General features: G+C 40.1%; 1 protein-coding gene across 6 annotated transcripts in view; it reads right to left on the reverse strand.

Annotated features, from left to right (window-relative positions):
* wdfy3 (WD repeat and FYVE domain containing 3) overlaps positions 1 to 25,543 on the reverse strand; it is a 131,121-nt gene that overhangs the window by 48,931 nt on the left and 56,647 nt on the right. For all 6 annotated transcript variants that reach the window (XM_037531398.1, XM_037531395.1, XM_037531400.1 and 3 more), the window contains 13 exons: positions 22,388 to 22,500; positions 19,173 to 19,407; positions 14,452 to 14,552; positions 10,255 to 10,473; positions 8,491 to 8,672; positions 6,598 to 6,829; positions 5,461 to 5,621; positions 4,726 to 4,837; positions 4,242 to 4,432; positions 2,671 to 2,823; positions 2,368 to 2,441; positions 1,933 to 2,094; positions 1,564 to 1,658 (listed from right to left, as the gene is read on the reverse strand). In XM_037531398.1, the coding sequence (XP_037387295.1) occupies positions 1,564 to 1,658; positions 1,933 to 2,094; positions 2,368 to 2,441; positions 2,671 to 2,823; positions 4,242 to 4,432; positions 4,726 to 4,837; positions 5,461 to 5,621; positions 6,598 to 6,829; positions 8,491 to 8,672; positions 10,255 to 10,473; positions 14,452 to 14,552; positions 19,173 to 19,407; positions 22,388 to 22,500 (2,030 nt within the window). The remainder of the gene's footprint in view (positions 1 to 1,563; positions 1,659 to 1,932; positions 2,095 to 2,367; positions 2,442 to 2,670; positions 2,824 to 4,241; positions 4,433 to 4,725; positions 4,838 to 5,460; positions 5,622 to 6,597; positions 6,830 to 8,490; positions 8,673 to 10,254; positions 10,474 to 14,451; positions 14,553 to 19,172; positions 19,408 to 22,387; positions 22,501 to 25,543) is intronic.

Consider the following 25,543-nt stretch of genomic DNA (forward strand, 5'->3'; position numbering starts at 1 on the left):
GGATTTCTGGCTCTCACAGACCTGTAACTTCTTCTTTAAGAAGCTCTTCTGTCCTCCACTCATTACCTGTATTAATGGCACCTGTTTGACCTTGTTATCTGTATAAAAGACACCTGTCCACAGCCTCAAACAGTCAGACTCCAAACTTAACAATGTCCAAGACCAAAGAGCTGTCGAAGGACACCAGGAAGAAAATTGTAGACCTGCACCAGGCTGGGAAGAGTGAATCTACAACAGGCAAGCAGGTTGGTGTGAATAAATCAACTGTGGGAGCAACTGAAAGAAAATGGAAGATATACAAGACCATTGATAATCTCCCTTGATCTGGGGTCCACGCAAGATCTCATCCCGTGGGGTCAGAATGATCATGAGAACGGTGAACAAAAATCCCAGAACTACACAGAGGGACCTGATGAATGACCTGCAGAGAACTGGGACCAAAGTAACAAAGGCTACCCTCAGTAACACACTACGCCAAGAGGGACTCAAATCCTGCAGTGCCAGGCGTGTCCCCCTGCTTAAGCCAGTACATGTCCAGGCCCGTCTGAAGTTTGCCAGAGAGCATATGGATGATCCAGAAGAGGATTGGGAGAATATCATGTGGTCAGATGAAATCAAAATAGAACTTTTTGGTAAAAACTCAACTCGTCGTTTTTGGAGGAAGAAGAATGCTGAGTTGCATCCCAAGAACACCATACCTACTGTGAAGCATGGGGGTGGAAACATCATGCACTGGAGCTGTTTTTCTGCAAAGGGGACAGGGCGACTGATCCGTGTTGAGGGAAGAATGAACGGAGCCACGTATCGTGAGATTTTAAGCCAAAACCTCCTTCCATCAGTGAGAGCATTGAAGATGGAGCGTGGCTGAGTCTTCCAGCATGACAATGATCCCAAACACACCGCTCGGGCAACGAAGGAGTGGCTCCGTAACAAGCATTTCAAGGTCCTGGATTGGCCTAGCCAGTCTACAGACCTCATCCCCATAGAAAATTTGTGGAGGGAGTTGAAAGCCCGTGTTGCCCAGTGACAGCCCCAAAACATCACTGCTCTAGAGGAGATCTGCAGGAGGAATGGGCCAAAATACCAGCTACAGTGTGTGCAAACCTGGTGAAGACTTGCAGGAAACGTTTGACCTCTGTCATTGCCAACAAAGGTTATGTTACAGAGTATTGAGTTGAAACTTTTGTTATTGACCAAATACTTATTTTCCACAATAATTTACAAATAAATTCTTTAAAAATCCTGCAATGTGATTTCCTGGATTTTTTTCTCATGTTGTCTCTCATAGTTGAAGTGTACCTATGATGAAAATTACAGACCTCTCTCATCTTTCTAAGTAGGAGAATTTGCACAATCAGTGGCTAACTAAATACTTTTTTGCCCCACTATATGTTGCATATGAAGACAAAAGAAATTGAATTTGAGCCATTTTTACCGGCTGTGTGAACAAAGTCAAAGAGAACAATCTACATGTTATCTGTAATGCTCAAAATGAACCTGCGGTCCATGTTCATGCTACCCTCATAAAGCGGTACAAGGGAATATGTCTCATATCAGTCTCACCTCCATCAATCTTCTCCTCATTGTTCACCTCCATAACCACAAACTTCTCACAGACTGCAAAGGTGGGTAAGGTGGATGAAATAAACTGGCCAAACCTAAAAGGAAGCGAGAAAAAGAAAACTACTGGTACCTCCTGGGAAAACAGAAACTTCTGGTAAGGCCAAAAAGAACTACATTTCAAAACCTGAAACCAAGTTTCTGGTGCAATTATTTTTTTTATGTTAATCAACTATTTTTACTTCTTGTATGAAGCAATCATCCTTTCAACATGACACAGAAATAATCAATAAAAATCATTCAAAATTCATAAACTTGACATCTACTGGTCGTTATTTGATGTCATTGTTGAAGTGTAGTTGAATGGTGTACCGGAGCAGATCATAGGAGTTGGGGAAGCCTTGCAGCAACAGGCTGAGGACATTACTGATGGCAGCGATAGTGGGCTGAGACAGTGACTGGTCCCTCAGGGTCAGCAGCAGCTTGGGGATCAGCTGGAACTCCCGCAAGAGCTTAGCATTCTTAGCAGCCTCGCTACAATCAGAAGAACATCAGTCTGAGTAAAATCAACTGAATATTTATTTATTTATTTGTTATCAAACTGCCATAGCCAACACTAACTCAAGCCTATTTCATTAAAAGACACTTGTTTTACTTTCTTGTGATATTCTCTCCTTATTCAAGAAGAACTGCTGATATAAACCAAAACATTTTTACTGAACCAAGACAAACTATCTACAAGGAGGAAATGTTTTAACTGTTCTGTCTTCACTACTATGAAGGCAATTCAAGACTGAAAAGCCTCACCTGGATTCAGTCAAAAGCTCAATGAAATGCTCAAAGAGAGACAGGTGCAGTTCATATGGTGCATGCAGCCAAACCTGTGAAAAATCAGAGAACAGAGACTCTCACATCTGTCTTTTAAAAGCAATAGACTGTCAAAAAAAAAACAAAAAAAAAAAACACAGGAATAAATAAATTGCCAATTCACTGAGGATCGGAACACTGGATGGTTTAAAGCAACACGTCAGCAAAATGTATAGAATTTTCCCATTACCCCAAAAATAGTCAACCAACCAAGACATGTTTTATTTATTAGTCATTTTGCACCTCAAAGTCACAGAGCAGGTCCTGGAAGGCAGTGGAGTTGGGGATGATGGAGGTTTCGTGGCCACTGTCCACCGTGCCCACCAAGGAGAAGGTCAGGTGAAGGATGTGGCTGTTCAGCAGAGAGCGCTTCTTCTTCAGCAACATGGCCAGCAGCTGGAGTTGAGAGAATTCTGTTAGTATATAGTAGGGCCCAACCACTACAAAAATCTTGACGCTTGTCAGAAATGCTCTGATTATGGCTGGTTGTATTCGAGTCTGACTTATGGACGTTTTCCTTTTTAAACAAGCAGTAAGGTTGTTAATCACTGTCTCAGTGCAATAATAACAGGGGAAGGCTGGTGGCACAGCAACAATAAAAAAAAAAAAATCATCACATCACTCAGGCCTAACTAGGCCCCTTTCACAATATATTCACCTCTAAATTATTAAACACGCAACAGCTTTGATCAATACTGTTTACCAAATGACATCCATGTGCACAAGGACCTCTGAATTAGCAAATCATACCTACTAATATTCCACCCGAATTACCTCTGAATATTCTTAAAAACATCAGGAGCTTAATAGCAATATGGTAAAAAAAAACATTCATAGCACAGTATAATTAAGATCACTGATAGTTCCTGTATATGTACTATATATATACACACACGTACATACATTCACCAATCAGGCATAATATTATGACCACCCCCTTGTTTCTACGCTCATTGTCCATTTTATCAGCTCCACTTACTAAACAGGTGCACTTTGTAGTTCTACAATTACAGACTGTAGTCCATCTGTTTCTCTGCTTACTTTGTTAGCCCCCTTTTACGCTTTCATATTCCACAAAACGGATGGCATTCCGTAACTACAGTGGTCATGACCCCCATGGACCTTCACAGAGAAGGTACTATTTGGGTGGTGGATCATTCTCAGCACTGTAGTAACACTAATGTGGTGGTGGTGGTGTGTTAGTGTGTGTTGCGCTGGTCTGAGTGGATCAGACACAGGAGTGCTGCTGTAACTTAGTTATATTTAACAATGGAAGTAAATTTCAAATGTTGCAAAACAAATGCAAAACAAAACAAAAATAAACAATATGCAGACAGAATTTGCTTATAGTCCAAGATCACTGTGTCATCTAAAGCAACTGGGTGCCGTAAGCCATGCTCAAGGAAAGCCAGCTAGTCTCAATACTAGGCTAATGGCTAACGGCTAACCTCAAGGGACCGGCTTTTCCTTCCACATCCATTTAACCCTTTCACTCATTAAATTCTGATGTCTGCACCTTCTAAAACAAACTAGACTAACTTACCTCAGACTGCAACTCACTACACAGGACATGAGGTAATTAGTGAGGTTATGTTATCTGTGTTTATTTGTAGCATATCAGCATAACAGTAATGACAGAATAATACCTTAAGAAGAATTTCAAGAACTTTAAGTATACTGGAAAAACAGGTATAATGTCCACTATTGCAGGAGTTCATGGAAAAAAATGTGAAGAATAGTGTAGTAGTGGCCTACTGTTTGTTTCCCATTCCACAAAACTGATGGCATTCCATAACGACATCCCTACAATTCACCTGGTAGCCTTTGATGCGCTCCATCTCCTTGCTGGCCAGGGGGTTACTCTTGACGACACAGACGAGCGCCTTCACAGCTGCGTAGAGTCCCTCCACGTCTGAGGCCATGGCCACTAGGCCTAGGATGGCAGCAGCGCCTCCAGTGTACTGCAGATTAGTAGCCACTGGTTTGGGAACAAAGGCTCTCACGCCTGAGTGGAGCAAGAGATGAAAGTTAGAAATATATAGGAATGCTGAGAGATGCTACTGCTTTGAGTTAGCCTGACCTGGACAGGGCAGCACTGTATGAATGAGACAAAAAACATGCACTTGGGCAGGTCAAATAATAAAATATAGACATAAAATAAACCCAGTTATACACACACATATATACACAATTTAAATAGACAACATTCAAACATTGAAAGGGAAATTTTAAAATGGAATAATTTCAAACATTTTGCTAAATGTTTTATCTGACATTCTTTTAGAGCTGAATTCTTACCCAGATAGCCAATTACAGCAGCTCCGATCGTCCTGGCAGGACCATTGAGATGTCCAGCAGCATTGTGGATGAGTTTGACTGGTGTGGCATTCTCATGTGATGAAACTGCCAACTGTACAGAAGGTTTCAAATTTTAGTTCTAAACTTTGTTATTTGTTACAGACATGGACTAGATAACAAATTAACATAACACAGTATCAAATTAAATGGCACAATCACAGACCAAAGCTTTCATCATAACCCACTTATATAATATCTGCATTTTAAACTGAAGAATTGTATTTCAATGAGAAATTCCCTTTAACTGTAAAGAAGATTCATTGTTACCCAACAATCTAAAGAAGAACGGCAGATTTAACTGTATTATACTGATGTTTTTCAAAGTTGTACTTAAGTATTTTACAAAAACTAACCAAACAAAATTTTATAAACTGTATTGAAAGAATAAAATGCTGGCTAGAGAACCTCTACCACCACAGGTCTGTTTAGAAAACACAATTAATTAATAACTTTGTTTCCTAGATCAAATGATAACCTACACATTATAGGTACAGAGAGAAAAATACTGAAAAAGTGGCCCTTTATTGAGCCCAAAAGGTCAAAAGCTGAGAGATAATTATACACAGTCCACAATTTATGTTGCTCATTATTGACTCCTTGCTCTTTAAAATTCAAAAATAAAGTCCATTCTCAAAACAAATACAAAACCTTCTATCCTGTATTAAGAAAGTTCACCTGTTTGGCGATGGCCTTGCTGTCAAGTTTGTTGTACACTTTCCTGATCTTGGCTACTGTGAGGGAGGAGACAGAGAGCGCATAGAGGCTGAAGGAGACTTTTTCCTCTGGAACCAGCGCCACAGGACATGGCAGGATGGCCTCAGCCTTCGAGTCTTTACCTGAGGAGAACAGTAGACAGTTAACAGGTTTGCCACCAGAAGCATGTACAAAAGACATTCCTGCTATGTTTTCTCATCATGATACAGCCTGAAAACGAAACACTCCGCTTTCCTGGATGTGCTTCATTGCATCTTGTTTAGTAGTATTAAGTGACATCATATCTTAACTAAGTTACAGTATATGAGAGTATACAACAGTAGTATCTTTGACAGGGGTGGAACTCCAGTACTGGAGGGCTGGATTCCTGCATAGTTTAGTAATTTTCCTGCTTTTCTTTGCATGCCACAGCAGAAAAAACACCAGACCCGTGAGCTATAAGACACAAAGATTGGATCAAACACTCAGCCAATATTTAACAAAAAAGTACTCAGATATCCATAACAAGTTTCAAGTATACAACTATATCAAGAATAAGTTTGAAGTATCAAGCATATAACTACCAAGAATTAGTATCAAATATAAGCAAGTAGAAGTCAGATATGCTCTAATCATGGCTGAGACTGAGAGTGAACACTTGATCCAAAGGACCAAATAGCAGGTCCTGTAAAAGTGTTTTATTCCATGCAGTGAACTGCTGGAAATGTAATTAACAGATGCCTTGGAGGTTGAAAGGTTTGATTAATGTTGCTATGACAACATTTTCCAGTCAGAACTGCAATTGCTGGTTGCAACTGTGAAAGGCAAAAAGCAGGCTATGAACAAGAAAATGGGGAGATCAGATGGGGTTTTCCTAGGCTTTAAACCTGAAAATCTCGCTGTTGGAAGTACTGCAGCACCACTGTATGACGGGAGAAGGCATGTTTACAAAAGATGTAGCAAATTTATCACAAAGTAAGAATGGGAATGATTTGTTACAGGGCAAAATGAAAGAAGAGAAAGGCAAGGTGTCCCCAGACTTTTGACAGGCAGTGTATTTTCCCATGAAATCAATTACGTGGCTCACTAAACCATTTCACTGCACCAGTCTTTACTCACATGGCAGGTAGACAGCCTGGAAGCTGCCCACGTAGTTGGGCCCCAGCTCATAGATGGCAGCCACACTGGCGGCAGGCAGCACCTCCTCCAGGAAGTGTGTGGTCCCCAAACGCCAAACTAGAGAAGAGAGTTGCCGTTGGGCTGGGGGTGTCCCAATGTAGCTGTACACCGTACTGACTACCGGTGGGTTTGCAGCACCTGAACCACCTGGAGCACTGTGCACATAGTGGAGCTACAGAAAGAAAAAAACAGTAAGAGTGAGCGAGAGAGAGAGAGACTTCATGTGAGTAAGACGGAAGGAAGTGGCTTGCACTATTGGTGTGGTTTATGTGCTAGTTAGCTGTGGCATCCGTTGTCGCTTCATCTAGCATCAGAAGGAAGCTGCGGTGGAATCAAAGGTAGACCACAAAGGAGTCCCTGATGAAAGCTCGGTGAGTGGTTCTGTGTGTGAGCGTGTGCATAGGGCCAGATGGTGTGCCGTTGTGATGGCTGGATTGTCTGACAGGCCTGTCTGATGTTTCTACAGAGGGACATGTCTGCCTCGTTTTCCTCAGTGTTTGGTTCCTCTAAGGTGCTGCCAGATGACCTCTTAACAAAATAAGTTCCAACAGGATGGATTGGGTTACTGATCTCAGCTCAGGCATATAAAAGTTTAGTTTCAGATTTGAGATCTCTAAGCAGAAAACTGGTTAGAGCTTTAACTGGGCCTCAATATGTACCAAAAACATTGTCATTCGACCAGCAGCACCAAATCTGAATATGTTTTCATGTTGGTCTTCCAGACTTCAGCGGGCCTTGCCTCCAACAAAATGAGTGATTCTACCATTACAGATTTAAAAATATAATAATTATAAATAAATAAAGTGACACATAGGGACCCCCAGAGGACCACCACAGAGTAGGTATTATTTGAGTGGTGGATCATTCTCAGCACTGCAGTGTGTTCTACTGGTGCAGTGCTGCTTCCATTTTTAAACACCTCAGTGTCACTGCTGGACTGAGAATAGTCCACCAACCAAGAATATTCAGTCAAAAGCACCTTGTGAGCAACATCCTGTGCTCAGCGTCCAGTGACCACTGGTTAAGGACTAAAGATTGACTGCCACAAACTGTGCAGCAGATGAGCTACTGTTTTTGAATTTGTATCTATAAGGTGAACAAACAAGGCAGGAGTGTCTAATAGAGTGGACAGTGAGTGGACACAGTGTTTAAAACCTCAGCAGCATTGCTGTCTCTGATCCACTTGTACCAGCACAACACACACTAACACACCACCACGTCAGTGTCACTGCAGTGCTGAGAATGATCCCCCATCCAAATAACACCTGCTCTGTGGGGGTCCTGACCATTGAAGTACAGGGTAAAAAATTATGCACAGAAACAGATGGTCTACAGTCTGTTACTGTAGAACTACGTTTTGCTACTGTGTCATGGATATCATCAACACTTAAAGAGCATAATTAATGTTTAATTAGTGGAAATGTTGGTGAAAAAGAAACTGTCGTACTACTAGTGCATTCTGGCTGTGTGTCAAAATATCATAATACCCATCTTTAAAATGTCTTTATGGACATATAGTATCATATTATGGTATTTTTGCCATATGTCCTACTTGAAGGACAACATACAGAGACAAACCGTGAAAAATCTTCATCACACTTTAAATAAACATGGATTTTGTTGATTTGGACAAGTATTTCAAGCTCTATGCTTTGCTGATTAACAAAGCCTTTAAGGTCAGCTTCTGCATTAAAACCATTTTCATTTGAATAACGTTCACAAAATATTTTTTTCCATTAAAATCCTTTCACACTGAAGAATGCTGTGTTCTCTTCATCACCTAATTCATTCACTGACAGATTTAAAGTGTCCATAACAAGGTCCCACCCTCACCTTGACAGTGTTGACCAGCTGGCCATCGATGTAGAGTGTGGCCATGCTGTTCTTTAACATCCCTTTGCTCATGACCAACACCAGGTGGTGCCACTGTCCCTCTGTGATTAGGTCAGCGCAGCGGAAGCGGGCGCAGCAGGGCAGGATCTCGTAAAAGGAGGATTCCTCGCTGAAGTCATCCGCTGTGGGGGAGTCAGACAGGAAATGACATCACACACAAGGCACAGACAAAAGGAACTTCGTAAAGTGAGAACTGTGGTTAAATCCAGGCCTCATTATTTATAACTTAGCTGTGAGGTCTGCAAGAGCATGAAAAAGGACCTGAAAATTATACAACCTACTCTTGCTCTAAACTGAAAACAGCTCACTTTAATTTCCTCACAGAAGAAAGAAGAAATACAGACACTCTGACATGGTTTTTCAGGGCTTTGCTCTGCTGCTATTTACTCAAGATCATGGACAGATAATGCAGCCGGAAGTGAGAAATAGCTGATAAGTTTGGTTCAGCTACAAGTGAACATGCACTGTTGCTGGTTTTAGTTGCTGTTCATGTCATAACATCATGTACGGCAACAGACCAGCAAACAAATACCTGTCGTACTGCAATACGCTACATTTTATTGTCATGCTGAACCAAAAACACTATCAGTTTGATTACCAAAATCACTATTCGAGTACTTGTTACATTTCATCACTGGAAGAAGGAGAGAATAAACAAACTGACAATTCAGGTGAACATCATTTTATGTTTTAACAAAACTGTAAAACGTGACAATTTTACAAATAAGTTTATTATACTTTGTTACTGTGAAAGACAAATGCTTAAACCGGTGGGATGTGGCTGGGTTACTGTGGCTGGTGCTCTGGTGCAGCTTTCTCGCCAACTGTTCTAGCTAGGTCTAGCTAGAACAGTTGGCGAGCTGAATATATTTTTCTCTGACAAGTGACGTGGGCAGCAAAGCAGCAAATAAACAGTACCTTTGTCCTCTGTAGAGCATGCATTGACTATTTTTCAACAAAAAAAAATTAAATTAACAAAACATCGCATTTTGAAGAGGTGACGAATCTTTAGCATTCTTGCAAATTTTGAACTGAGCATTTTGCTCATCATCTGATAATTAAATTATGGACAATGCTGGAGTTTGTTGCACTCTTAAGATGAGCTAATGTGAAAGCCTGGAATGAATTTACACACACACACACACACACACACACACACACACACACACACACTTTCTAAGCCACTTCTCCTTCTGGGTCGTGGGGGGTGCTGGAGAATATCCCAGCGGTCATCGGGCGGAAGATGGAATGAATTTATGATTCACTCAATTATACCAGCTTTATTTGATTTATTTGCATATTTTCCAATTATTAACAATGACTGTTCTATCTAAAGGTCTTTGCTGAGGGAACTTATCGTAGGCTTCAATTTTTGTGGCTTAAAAAAGACGAGACTTCCAAATACTAAAAAGGGAAATGAATACAAATGTACCCAAAGTATTCACTTCCTAGAAAACAAAGCCAAACCTGGACCAAGCCTTAAACTGTACATGAAAAACAGACACAAACTCGGCTCAACCCTCTGCACTGTTTAAAAAACGAAGCACACCCACCCAGACCGATACACTGTATATGAACAGCTATTATGACCGCAACATAAAAAAAAAAAAAAAAGACAAAGTAAGCAGGACGTCAGTGTTTGTGGTGAAACGGCCAAAGCTGAAGAGGAAATGAAAGTGCTGTGTGAGCACTGAGGTACTTTACCGTAGCTCTGCAGTAGCTCCTCTTTGGTGGACACCACAAGAGAGCGGTCTTTGGCTGAGAGGACAATGGCCAGGCAGACGTAGTGCTGCTCAGAGGCAGTAGCCCTCCGGACCACTGTCAGCAGCCGCACTGGGTGGTTGTGGGGCGAAGAGCTGAAGCGCTCCACACAGAACCAGCAGGAGTAACTCAGACCCGATGGAGGAGGAAACAGACGCTCACCTGCAGGAGGGGGTTCACAACACACCAAAGGATAAAATCATTAAATGGAAAGTTTGTCAGCATTCAAGCTTTAAGTTTACCTGCGCTGAATCTAATTATGATTTGTTATTTGTTAAGAATGAACTATTCATTATTTTGTGACTGGGATATTCAGATAATTGACAATATTGGACAACACAATACAGTCAAAAATGGAAAAGACTAACAGTTACAGCTGAACAGTACTTTATCGATCAACATGACTCAGGTTTCAAATATAATTCAGTTATGTGTATAGAAGGACTGATCAAATTATTAAAATAACCTTGATTAAAGGCATCTTTTGTGTAGCTAATGGCGGTTATTCACATTTCCATTTTGTTAAGTTGCATTTATTTCAATAAATCAATAACATTAACATTATCAACTTTTGATAATTTAGTAACATTATTTTTATCATATAAACCCAAGGTCAACATAAAAATAAAGTAAATGCAGTTTCGAATTTTCATCACTGACATTCATCCAGAGTAACAGTGGCTGCCTGTTCCAGCTCCTACATGATTCATAAAGTTCAGCTAACTGACACTCCACTTAGTTTTGTATTGTTTCAAGGGTAGATTGCCACTTTGCTATGTCTTTTGTCAGTTTGTTATTTATTAGTTTATCCATAGTTCTCTGGTGGCCACTGTCTAGCGTAGTCTGTGTAAATACCGATATTGCTGGGTGTTGTCCGCTTTTGTAATTTGGGCTGTGATAAACATTCAAACTAAGCTAATGTTTATGTTCATTACAGCTATGCAATATTTATTTGAACTTGCTTTCAAGTAGCAGCTACATTTCTCCAGTCCACTCGCTTTTATTCTCCATTAAATATGAGCAATTAAGCAGCAAAGCAGCCAATCAGTATCTCAAAGTCAAAGTAAAACCAACTGGTCTTGGCTGCTGACGTCACAATGATGATATCACCATATTACTTGTGCCTACTGCAGACACACACTAGCAATCTGAATGAAAATCTCTCAGTCAGAGGGAACGATGATGTCATCCACAAAAATGGGACAGAGGACATGCTGCAGGAGTCTATCTATAAATACTGAAACTTCCATTTCCATTGAGGAGGGAAGGACAGAGAGAGAGAGAGAGAGCGAGAGAGAGCGAGAGAGAGCGAGAGAGAGAGAGAGCGAGAGAGAGAGAGCGAGAGAGAGAGAGAAAGAGAGCGAGAGAGCGAGAGAGAGCGAGAGAGAGCGAGAGAGAGAGAGAGAGAGAGAAAGCATGAAAGAGAGTGAGAGAGAGGGGGGGGGGGAATTGAGTGCACAAGAGACCTTAAATAAGAGAGTGCAAATGAAACACAAGTGAGCACAGAGAGAGTGAGTGAGGGTGAAAGAGTGAGACTAAGAGTGAGGGACAGTGAGGAGGAGAGGGGGATAGGGGAATAGAAATAGAAATAGAAAGAGAGAAAGAGAGAGAGAGAACCTTTAGTACTATACTGTAGGCAGTAAGCTCTGCATCATCTCATTAATACTACATGGGACTGCCACTCAGGGCTGCTGTGCCAGGACAGACACACTCACACTCTGGGACACTTTCTTTCTCTATATACTCCTCTTTTCCATTTTCCTTTCTCAAAGCTCCCTCTCAGCCGTCAAGCTCGTGCCTTTATTGTTTTTCTCTCGTATATCAGGAAAGCACTCACTCCAACATATGCACACACTTCTCTCACTCTCTCACTCTCCAGCACTACATCCTTAACAACTGCTCGCTCTAAATTCCTCTCTTAAGCTGGATCATATCATACACTTAGGGACGCTCAGATTTAGCGTATTTTCTCCCAGTACTAATACTGATATATGAACTCATTGGTTGGTCGATACAGAAAGCCAATTTGATACGAGAGCTTCGTAGCATGTTAGAACTTGGACATTTGTACAGTAAGATAACATCATCAAAACAGTTTCACAGTATTAAGCAACCATATAAAAAAAAAAAAAAACACGCACAAGAAAAATCAATGGAATAAACACTGAAATATGATCCAATCGTGCATGCATTTAATTAGCATATTATTATATAATTTAGCATACTGCACTTGTATTATTTTTGAGCATTAGTTTTAAATAATTCCTTTATCTTTTCATCTGCATCAATTCCTTTATTTTTTGTGAGAAGTCTTCCGAGTGCAAAATGCCATTATATAGCCCTATGTATAAAACAAAAAGCAAATAATAAATAGCAAGAAAACAAAAACCTTTGTGTTCTTGTTTGTCAGCACCAAATCACGCCTTGCAACTCTCCCATGGATGGCATTTTTGCTAATTTTCCTACTGTGTAACCATGTACATTGACTGAAGCAAGTAAGGTCTGCAGTTCTTTAGATGGTCTGCTGGGCTCTCGTTCATCTACGTGTGGATGAGTCGTTGATGTGCTCTTGGTGAAATTATGGTAGGCCAGCCACTCCTGGGAATGTTCACCACTGTTCCAGGTTTTATCCACTTGTGCAAAATGGCTCTCACTGTGGTTTACTGGGGTTCCAGAGTCTTGGCAATGACTTTGTCACCCTTTCCAGAATGGTATGTTTCAATCTCTTAGTATCACATCTGTATTTGAACCTCTTTAGAACGTGGCACCATGTGCTGCTTTTTGAGACCTGTTAGTCTGCTTCACATTGGCAGATATTGCCACAATGACTTCAAATGAGGATACTGTTGGTCGGTGGAAGGAGCACTTTGAAGAAGTTGAACCTCAGATTGAGGAGGAACAATGCGGATTCGGTTCCGGCCGTGAAACACAGCTTTTCACCCTTTGGGAGTTTGTCAACCAAGTTCACATGTGTTTTGTGGATTTGGAGAAGGCTTATGACCATGTTCCCTGGGATATCTTGTGGGGGGCTACTATTCCAGGCCATTCAATCTCTGTACTCCCAGAGTGAGAGCTGTGTTCGTATACTCGGCATTAAGTCAGACTCTTTCGGTGTTAGCGTTGGACTCCGCCTGGGATATTCATGGACAGGGTGTCAGGGCGTAGCCAGGGTCAGGAGGGCATTATGTGTCCAGGGGGTGGCGTCTCTGCTACTTGCAGATGATGTTGTTCTTTTGAATGGATCACACGGATGCCTTCAGCGCTCACTGGAGAGGTTTGCAGTTGAGTGTGAAGTGGTTGGTATGTGGATCAGCACCAGCACAAGTCTGAGTCCATGGTCTTAGCCCAGAAAAGGATGGCATGCCCGCTCCAGGTAAGTGGAAAGGACTTGCCCCAGGTGGAAGAGTTTAAGTATCTTGTGGTCTTGTCACGGGATAAGACCCCAGGGTCGTCCTAGGACCCACTGGAGGGATTACATCTCCAAGTTGGCCTGGGAGTGGCTTGGGGTATGAGCTGGAGGAAGTTGCGACGATGATGATGATGACGTTGCCAGTTATATTTAAGTGATGTATAGATTTAACAAGTCTGGCAGTAATCATGCCTGAGTATGGATAGCGAAACTGAATCCAACAGTCACTTGAATTTGGTTAGCTGGTTGATTTAGTAGCTAAGGGGGCAATTACCTTTTCAGGGCCAGGTAGGGCTAAACAGCATTTTCCATCACTAAATGAAATCATCAATCAAAAACAGCATTTTACGTTATCTTGGGTTATCTTTGTCTAATATTTAAAGTATTGTGATGATCTGAAACATTTAAGCATATAAAGTATGCAAAAGCAGAAGAAATTGGGAAGGGGCAAATACTTTTTCACAGCACTGCAGAAGGTCACAACAATCATGACTCAGAAAGAAGTGTAGAACACGGCTATCCTTTAATAAGGAAAATATCTGTGCCGATACTGATTCGGTATATCGGATCAGTGCATCCAACCATAAAATATAAAAACTTTCAAAAGCTATGAGCTTCGCCTTTGTCAACACCTGCAACTCTTCAACAGCTGCATATAAATAGAAAAGGGATACCACTGTTTGTTGAGTTAGAATTTGTGTGAGAGTGGGTGTGAGAGAGAAGATACTGACCATTTCCCATTCCACTGACCACAGCCCCATCACTCACTCCAGATGTGTTGGCATTGTTGGATGGTGCGTTGTGAGGGGCCAGACTAGGCAAAAACAAGCATCTGGAGGGTGAGAGACAAACAAGAGTAAAAACAAAAGGAAAATAGGGAGAGGAAGAGGAAGAGAGAGAGAGAGAGAGAGAGAGAGAGAGAGAGAGAGAGAGAGAGACTGAAGGGAGGGGTGTTCAGTGAACTGACTTGCCACACTCATATTCACATATTCACTTTGCACATTTTGTTCCTGCAACGCAAACCCCAGTAAATTTTCTACATTTTTCAAATGGCTGAAGGGGCTTACTGCACAGGCCATATTTGTGGCTCTAATATCTTACATAATGGCAAAAAAAATAAATAATACATACTGCACTGCACTGTGTAAACACTACACAATCTAATCTTTATGTGCATCTGTAGCATACAGTCGATTACCACAGTCACTTCCCCACGCCTAGAAAAGAACAGAAAATCCATTGACTCAAAACACACTTAAGCACCTGCCCACTGGCTTCTATTCTAACAGTTTTTCCAGGTTGAGAGGTTTTCTGTTCCTTTACTAACTGCAGAGAAACTTGGAATTACTGTCTGTGGTATGCTACCGATGTGGAAGATAGAAATTAGTCTAAAAACTTTTAAGCAATAAACCAATAAAACAAACACCAAATGTCTTCAACACCAAAACTCTGTTCAGAGAGTTGTAGAAAAGCTGTTTGGGTTTTTTTTGCTTTTTTATTAACAAAATAGATTTTCCTCCTTTTAAAAAAGTTGTTTTTTATAAAATAAAAGTGTTTCTCTCCACAGTCAACATAGTCTACACATGGGAACAGTGAGCTGCAAAAACAGCCTGTTTAGATTTCTTGTCATGACATGAAATCCAGTTACATATGCTTGTATGCAAAAGCTTGAACACACGTGATCAAATTACATGTTTTCTCAATTTTCTACATAAAAAAATAAGTTAACAAATCCTTTACAAGGAATTTAAATATAGTACATTTCTGCAAATTTTGTGCACTATTTTATGTTTTGCATTTTTTCCAGCATAATAAATTCAGAAAATCTGTGGGAAATAAAATTAAACATGGCATTTTCTGCATATTTTAATCCACAATTTTTATGTATTTGCTGAGTTTAAAGTACTGGAAAAAACGTGCCATAACATTTGTTCAGGCCAAACTTAATTTTAATCTTGGATCTACGGATCTGATTTGATATCGGTCAACATTATTCCCACAGAGTCTAATTTACTCCAACAACAGAAGCTTCAGTTACTGTTAGTCTGTACTGAACAGACGTGTCCTTCAACCCTTTATCTAAACAACATCGAGACATTACCCCACCACCAGCCTGTGTGCGAGTACAAATGTATACCCCCACAGCCCCTCCACCCGATCCCCAATTCCAGAGAGCCCTCCACTAGCCCTAAGAAGCTTCAGCCCAGCTGTGACTCCATTAAGCTACTCCGCCTGCTCCAATAAGGAATGAGTTAATATGAATATTTCATACACACAGATGGGGGCTGTGTGTGTGTGTGTGCGCGCATGTGTGTGTGCGCATGTGTCTGAAAGAGGAGAAATGTGGGACAGTGTAGCAACTGCTACACCTTTAATCTGAACAAGCATGCTGTTCTGCTAACCAGCAACTGCAAGAAATCTGGGCTTATGGTGGGAAAATACCAAAATATGGGATAAGAAATTAAGAAATGACTGCATTTGGTTGTTTGTGTCTGTGTCTTTCAGCTACATTCTCAACGGATTTTCTGGAAATGAGTATTTACTGCGATATTTTTTTTTTCCATATTGTCCAGCTAGAGTACTCTGTCTTATATGTATGTATACTGCTTAATACTGTATTTCAAAGCAATTCAATTTTATTTGTATAAAACATTTTACAACAGTGAGTCTTATTTAGTTAAGGATACTGTTACTGTTTTACAGAGCAAAACTTTACATCTCCATTTGGAGTTTTTCCCCACCCTCTAGTTACATCTCCTACAATCGCACAATGCTGCCAGCTCTGGGAGATGCATTACTCAGCTCAATTCGCTTGAAGGAGAACGCTAACAACTAATTCTGTTATATCAGCTACCAGGCGCTTACTTTGTCTTGCATCGCATCCACAAGAGTAAAACTAACCATGCTCTCTTGGACTCCTAACTCCTTGGATGGCAGAAATATCATCAAGGATGGAATTCAAAGCCTCCTAATGATAGGGCTGTCATTTAGACGCTTGTGCCACTGTTCTTTACTTTTTGACATAGCATGACCACAGGTTGCTCTGTTTCTGTTGTCATGGAAATATGTATATGAGGGCAAAATGGGGCATGTCGTTTGCAAATGTAAACAGTGGACAGGCGTTTCCATTTAGCAGAAGTTAATTCATCATTTGTGCATCTCTGCTTATTTTGTACGATGGTTTCATGAATCAGACATAGAGAAACGCTGTGAGGAACCAAGACTTGAAAGGAGAACCTATCCTCCTTTGAGCTCCACCAGATAGCAGAGCTATGCATCAAGCACTGGCAGCATTGTTTAAACTGCTTTTGATGTCTAATGCTAAAAATGAGACTCTTGTCCAAGCAGTGTAGACTTGGAAATATATAGGTCACAGGAGTTAACATCTAAAACAAGCATTAATACTAAAAAAAAAATAAATAATAATGAGGTGTTCTGCTTTTCTTGTGTCTCCATAATTCATGAAAACTATCAAATATAAAAGACAGGAGTTATTTTGAGACCATACACAGTGTTCTGACTCTGGATTGTTTTAAGGGAAACCAGGCGGGAATGCAGCCCACATGCACTCTGCTTTCAACTCTGACAGGTTAAGAGATTTAAGTGACTTTTCAAGTATTTGTCTTCTGTAAGCTTAAATGTAGAGCAAGAAAGTTTGAAGTGGAAGTGCCTCAGTCATAATCCTCTTTATTCTGAATAAAAGGTAAACAACCTTAAAATATTGGAGGTATTGTTTCCAGTATGGTCTACAGTTTTATGCAGCAGATGTGTTTGTTTCAAAAATGTGTTTTATTTTATGTGACAAAAATTAACTGCTTTCCTTCAGCAAATCTAAAAGCAAAACACTGACTTTGATCTAAAAACTGGTGTGTTACACGAATTGCTAGCAAAAAAAGCAAACATACAAATCTAAAGTTTGAGAGAAATGTGATAACCGAGGCATGAATTTTACACGATGCTAACTGATGAAGTAAATGCTGCCTGCGATAGAGAATTATAAAAGAAATCCTCATGTAACTCACATTTATTCTTTTTTTTCCCTACAAAAAGACAACAGTGCCTGCATTATTGCACTCAACTGGGAAACCGAAGTGTTCTAGGTTCCAGTTTGTGCTTTATCTCTCCACTCACCAATTCAAACAGCTCAGATAATCAACCGTCCAAAGTAGACATCTGAATTTTCCTTAGCCACTAGAACATAACTGCTGCACCATTTAAGGTGAAACAAAAAAAACTGGAAACAGGCGAATAAGAAGCTTTGTAACTTTAGCTTTGTCTAAGGTAGGCTAACGAAACTATTTTCTTTTGTTTTGTTTTTTTTCCATTCCAAGAGCTGTGCAGCAGAGCTTTCAGACTTTCATGATTAAAATGTCTAGGACTATCATGGGTTGTGTAATACACAAACACGTTAATATATTTTTGCAATATAGGGGTTGCAGGACAACAAACACTGTGAACTAGAAATGGTTTCTATAGTTGCATTTAGCACAATTCATGTATTCTTAAAAGTGTTTACCACAAGCACTGAAAAAAGCAGCTCCTGGAACTGGAAAAAAACACTATTCTACTGTTTTGGGTAGCCAACTCTGAATGGCTAATTAGTCAAGCTGTCTGAAATGGCGAGCAGAGAGAGCCAAGTTTGAGCTGGAACAAGCAAAATCATTCTTGCATTCATTTTCCACTTGATTACAATAATGATGGGCAAGTAGTGATAGACCGAATAGCGACAGGTGACAGTGTGCCGACATTTCTTAACACGTCATATATACATGCTAATACCTCAAACATGTTCAATCATTAGTGAAGACATCACCCAAATATGTCAAGAGTGAGGCGAGAACACACGTGTCAGCAGCTACTTCTCCCCAGGATTCAAGCAGCTGCTAAGTGGCCATTCTAAACAGGCAAAATAAATATCTCACTCCATAGTGATGTTTATAGCTTCCGATTTGCAGACCTATTCAGCTGTAGAGAGTCCTGGAATCTGTATTTTTTTTCTGGGAGTGACTGAGTCATGTTAGAGAATCCCCTCATATTCAATTTATCCAGAAGATATATTTTTTATTTATGTCTTATGAGGAAATGTCTTGTGCCAGTTATGCCTTCAACAAGCAATGTTGTTTTTGGGACAAGAGTGGGAATTAAAAAAAAAAAAAAGTTTTAGAAAGGTTAACTTAGAATCTCTTTTTATAATTCTATTAGAAAACTGTGTTATGATACAAAAACAACAACATGTAATCATATGACACATCATATTGTGAAATCTACACCCCTAAGGCTGGGGGTATGCTTCCATTGCTTGTTAGATGCATTTGCCTCATTTTCTCCAATGCAAAACTAAAGGTGTAAACTTCAGATGCCAAGCATGTTTCAAATGGCTGACTATATTTGAGATAAAGGGAAAACTGTCTATATCTGATTTTCCTCAAACTATTCCTTTGAGGTAACTTACCCGAAGCCTTCCAGCGACGTGTCAAACTCCACAAAAGCAGGCGTGACTGCAGAACCGTGCAGGCGGATGTCGTGTGGAGTGGTCATAGAGACCAGGCACTTGACGCGAGTGAGAGGGACTGTGCTGCCCTCAGCTGAACGCACCAGGCTGCGGCTGATTCTGTACTGGCTGTTGTCTTCATTTACTGCAAACACACTGTCCGGCCCAAAGCCCTCCATAGACGTGGTCATGCTGTCTGCAATTTGGAAAAAGGACAGTTTGATTGGGATGAACGGCGTAGAACAGTGTACTTGAAACCCGTTATTAGAAATATGTTTGCTGGGGTATCTGTAGCACAGTTTGCGTTAGCCTTGGTCTAGCACAATTCCTGACCACACAGTGCATTGGGGACCACTTTCAACCTTGCAGTGATCAGTGGCAATTCTGTATAAATGGGGTGGTAACTGGGTGGCCAGAGCCCTTAAAGGGAATCCATGAAATCAAAAATGACCCAGAAAACAAGATAACGAAGAAATGCAGTAGGTCTTTATGTAACATTGACATTGGATAACGAGTATCATACTGTACTATATTTCTTTGAAAAGAACTCACCATCTCACTATAACTAGCAGCTAACCTTAACTAGTCAGCCCATTAACAAAGAATACATGCTAAAAATCATAAGTATATTTACATTATGATAGTATTTAATAATATGATATCCTGAGAGCAGAGCAAGAGATAGAGGTAGTAGCATTTTTTCGTTTGTTTTCCATTATGAGTCCTGAGTTTAAGGTATTCTAGGCCACTATTAAGTCAGTCTCTAAAGGTTTGGGCCACCTGCAAATATTTCATGATCAATTTAAAACTTCAGCCCTGGCACTGAAGTCCATAGCAAAATATTTCTGCAGTTTAGCTTTGTTCTGCTGGTGGACATAATTTATTGCGCTCATCTCTTATAACTTCTCATTTGGTTCCCAAAAGAATCTGAGCTTTTTTTTAAAAAAAAAAAAAAAAGGGGGGGGGGCATCTCGAATGAATGATCACAAAAATATCAGACTAATGAAGAAGAATAAATGGTGCACAAGCACCCGTTTAAAAAGCTATCTGGCCGTTTACTGGACAGTTAAGCCAGATGATTACAGAGACATTAGATTTGAGAAACTCCTTCTCCGAACCCTACATGACGTCTCTCAGGAGAATCACTTTTCAGCCATCCAGTAAACAAACTTCTGTTCATGTCTATTGATCCAGTGAAATCAATCATTTGAAATAATGTTATCTGACACTCTGACATGATCATGTGACGTATTACCACAGTTTTAATCTGCTGTTTCAGTAAATTAATTTCTGTTGCAACTGAGATTTTCAGCCATTATGCAACTTAAGTGTAATTTAGGGCTTTTTAACACTTGGGCCGTGTCAGTGTCTGAAGTGGATCGCTGAGTCATGGCTTCTTTTGCATATGTGAACACGCCAAACGAACTGAGACCCCTCTAAACAGCCCCAAAAATGAACCAAACAGTTTGTTTTTTTTGTAGTTCATTTTGTGGTTTGATTAATTTGTGTATTGTGACACACTACCCCAGTTCACTTTAGCTTTGCTTTATGGTGAAGATCTCAAGGCTCACTGTACACTTCACTACCTGCACTTCAGCAGGTAAAACAGACCAAGGACCATTTATAAGGTTCTCCTCAGGATAAAGTCTGTCTGTGATCTGAGACAGACAGCAGAGCTGACATATGAAAGCGATCAGACACGAGAGCTCGAGTGATTTTACCATGTTAAAGGCACAAGCTGGGCATGCAACGCAATTTTCAGCTGCTTTCACACTGGACGCTGAATGAATGAAAGTTCACCGGGTGGAGCTCAGTGAGGAGCACAGACCCAAAGGGCCATTTTTTCCAATTTTGCGTGATGCACTTTGGCCAATCGCTTCAGCGCCGCCAATACGAGAGCAGCAGGCAGGTCTGGTGTTTCTTGTCGTCACCTAATAGGTTGGATGTATCAGAGAACGCTGCCCACTTGGCGAGCGCTGTGTACACTGTGAGTGCTGTGAAAGGGGTCAGAGTTCTAATGGAGCTGTGGTCTGAACAAGAAGTGGTCTGAGCACTCAAAGGACCAGAAAGAAAATTGAGTCCTCTTTATAGTTCACTTACATTGTGAACACAAAAAGTCATTTGCAGTTGGTTCCCTTCCAGGTTTACTTTAACAGTGTTTTCACTTATAGTTCGTTTTCAAAGAACCAAACCGAGTTTTGTTAAAGTAAACCTGGAAGAGAAACAACTACAAATGGTTCACAATGTAAGTGAACTCTAAAGAGGACTTCTTTTTGGTCCTTTAAGATCTCAGACCACTTCTTGTTCAGACCACAACTTTGAGTTAAAGCTTCAGTGTTTAATGTTTGTTGCTATGTACACATTAGTTCTTCATTGCTATTTAAAATGTTACAGACTGGTTATGCAAAAAATAAATAAATAAATAAAATAAAATGAAGTCTGAAACTAACTAGTGTCAAGGGCATGATAAAGACTTTACTTACAAGCAAAAGCACAAACTTGTGCATAACCAAGGCAACACAGCCCAGGGCTTTAAACCCATCAACAACCCATAAACTAAGGTTAAAAGGTCAGAAACAGAATGTACAGGTCAAAACCACAGCCATGTGTTAAAGCCTGCAAATCAGAAAGTTGAACAAAGTTTCCTCTCTGGTGAAACTCAGTCACACATCCTGTTTTGGTTTGGCAGGTCAGTGATTCTGCAGTGATCAACATCTAAAGTTTCTCAAAAGAAAACATTTTTCGCTTTAATCAAATCAGCTTAAAGTTAGTCCCCAAAGGTAATCTGATGAGGATTATTTCTTGCAATTAGATCATGTGTTTAAGGCTGGCCATATTGCTCAATTAAATCAAGCTATTCTAGTGCGCAATCATAAAACCTTTGCATTTTCAAGTTCTAATAGGATTCCTTGAGTGAGATGAAATCGTAAAGAATGGTTATTTCCTCGGTAATTACGTCAGCAGAGAGCTCATCTCCAGGAAAGCCTGTTCAATTTCATCGCTGGCTGCAGTTATGGCCTGAGACATCAGAGACCGATAAGACCAGAGTAAGTGCACAGGAAAAATAGCAACAAGGAACGACACTGATATGTGCTGTTCATGAAGATTATAAAGAGCTATGACGGGTCAAAGACAGAAGAAATAAGAAAAAATGTTTGCTTTATCTTTCTACTTACTTCTTGCTTCAGCCTCGTAACTCAAGGAGCTCGGCTTGTGAACTCGATATTGTTTCAGAAGCTTCTTATCCCACGCACCGCAGTTCAGAGGATTCCCCAAACGCAAAAACTCCCTGTGGAATACAACATTTTTTTAAAAACCAGTCAAAATAAGAAAGAAACATACAGTTAACATTAAAAACAATATGTTTTTGCCGCTTGTATTTAAACATAAGTGAAAAGTGAAAATTAGACATCAAGAAGAACGAAACTACTAATCCATCATTTACTGTGATTTCTAGGTGTGCTGGAATTCTCTCAACACATTGCAGGCACCCTGTAGCTGAAGTACCTGTAATTACTCATCTGATTTTGGAATACAGGAGTTAATATAACTCATACATTCATTCTTCTGAAAAAATATTATCTGGCCATGATATTAAAGCAAATGTAAAGTAAATGTGTTATTCAGTGTACATCCTTGTGGCAACCCAGTACTAATTGTTATCATCCAGTACCTGGTTTGGTTAATCAATGCTTTATTAAATTATATCAGGTGTGATGGTGATAGAATTTACAAGATCCATGTGATGGCTAGGAGCATCAAGGTCAAATCTGGAACCAAACATTGTTCTTCTTATAAGCTCATGAAATACTAACTACTTTTCTAAAAAAAGAAATTATTATTTTTATTGTATTTTCATTTGCATTCATTCTAATGATAGTGTTTCCACAAGCAAAACCACACTTACTGCTTAGATCTTGCTAATGATTTTAAACAATGAGCCTAAGACCTTCATATAGCACTGCATAAGAATTACACTCTTTCCTTTTTGCCACAACGCTAATACCATTTTACCAAAAGCAGCTTCCGACTCCTTATCCTAAAGTTTCCAAGTCTGCTGCAAACTGTGTGATAACAGTGGTCTTGCATGTCGCATTGTATACGATGCTCCTATTAAAATCTCTGCCGAATTCTGTTGCAGATGGTGTGCTAGCCTTTATGTTTTCTGACAACAGGCTCACATTGAAAGAAAATGACCACATTCTGCTTGGGTCTTCCATCAGCACCACACTGTGGTCTTGTGCCAATGGAAAAGCATAACAGTAGTATAATTATGCCTTAAAAAAGATTAAAAGGCAAAGGGCTGTTTGGAGCCAATCATGGCCTGGTGAAAAAGGAATCTCGATTGATCTGATCGTAAGTAGTCAGCGAGACGTGCAGTCGGTTACACCTGCCATCTACATTAGTCTCATAATTGTCTCCCATTTTGAGTGGATTTTGTGACTAAAGGCATGTTTGCTATGCCAATCTCTCAGTGTGTCTGCAGATGTGCATGTGTACAAGCTGTTACCAACATTTTAATTGCACAGACTAAAGTCACTTATAAACAAAAAACAGAGGAGAAGAAGAAAGAAGCTACAAAGTTTCATCTCTGCTGTAATGACTCAGTTGGTAAGGTGGACCTTGATTTCTGTCAGTGACACATCAAGATTGTACTCTTCTCACCTGACAGACTGTGAGATGTGCAGAATGGGAGCGGAGCAGGCCGATTTTACTCAAAGTGCAGAGAAACTTTTTAAAGTCTCTGGCTCTCTCGGGCTCTCTCGGGCTCTCTCATCCCTCCTTCTTTTACACCCTGACCTACCTCTGTGTGTTACAGCTCAGCTTGTACACGATGGCCATACATACAGTGTTTGTTCTGCAAAACGTCATCCAATCTGCTGCGCTAATTATAAAGAAGATCATGTTAAATTTATTTATGTACATTTATTTATTAGATGTACATGTACACACTTCTCTGACTTGTGACTGGGCCGTTTCAAGACTATACCTTCCAAAAACCTGTGAAGCAGGTTTTATCTGATACGTCAGCGAGGAGTGGGAAACTGAAATTCTGGAGCAGAGAACGCTTTGAATGACGAGCACAAGAGTTTGCTCTTCCACTCCACGTCTATAACCTTACATTCTGTTCCCTGACCACCTCCAAAGGATGGTTTGTGTGATCAGATCACAAGAACATCACACCCTGTTCACATCTGTACCTGCACAAATGTTAATGCCAAGTATAGTTTGTGCCATAGAGCTAGATCATAGTCTGACCAAATTTGATTTGTTATCCTTTCTTGCATTGTAACAGTACTATTAACTTTTACTGGACCAATTTGCTTGATGTTTCATCTTTTACATATTCTAGTTATTAGGGATGCAGAACTGTATCCAAATCATGTCAGTATCAGCAGGTAACCGTAAATAAATAGACTGTACGAACTTCCCACATTATAAAAAAGGCGAGGGCTAACTTGGAGGCGTTGGGCTACTGTGCTGAAACGTTTACCCTCTACAAATAAACAGTGTACTTCTTTGTAACACTATTCAGGTTGATTTAGTGCATTTCTACATTTTTAATATTCTGTATGAAAATGTATTGGCATCAACATTCACATATATAAAAGAAAATCAGACAACAGCATCAGGCCAGAATCCCCATATTAGTGCATCCCTACTAATCAGTGCTGTATGGTTTATATTATTTTTCTTGCACTAAAACAGTACTGCTAATTTTGGTCCTGTACAGATTTACATTTATTTATTTTTTCATTACTGATATATCTGTATTTATTCTGTACCTTTAGCAATGTACTTATTTAGCAATGGCATCAAGTCAAGACTAAGTCTAAAGCAAGGCTAAGCAGTTGAGAGGAACCAAAGCTGCTGAAGCTTCACTGTATTTTGCACTGGCCCAGTTTAACCCCTAAGCTGCTCGAGTCAGCACACACTGGTGACAGTTAAAAGAAAGAAGTGGTATTTAAACGTGGTCTGATTCCAAAACAAGTCAGAGACGATAAAAAAAAATGGACTTGAGTACTACAGCCCTAGCACCAAGTTAAAGGGCATTCATTTAAAAATGGTAAAGTTGCCTGAACTATTTATATAATGTAGCACTGTGCCATGGGATGTTTCTTAAAAAGTAAAGAAATCTCCTAATTAGAATGACTGATTCAAGCACAGAAAACCTTCAGCCATGGTTGTAAAGGTCTTTTGTCTTCCGATCCTTTTGTCCCCCTGGAGAGGGAACACTAAAGTCCAAAAGACAGCCCTCTGTCTGATCCCTAGCATAGGGATGTAGACACCACACAGATACACAAACTACCATAATTTGCTAGCAGAGTCGG

The sequence above is a fragment of the Pygocentrus nattereri genome, chromosome 20, assembly GCF_015220715.1.
Source record: "Pygocentrus nattereri isolate fPygNat1 chromosome 20, fPygNat1.pri, whole genome shotgun sequence".
NCBI classification, from domain to species: Eukaryota; Metazoa; Chordata; class Actinopteri; order Characiformes; family Serrasalmidae; genus Pygocentrus; species Pygocentrus nattereri.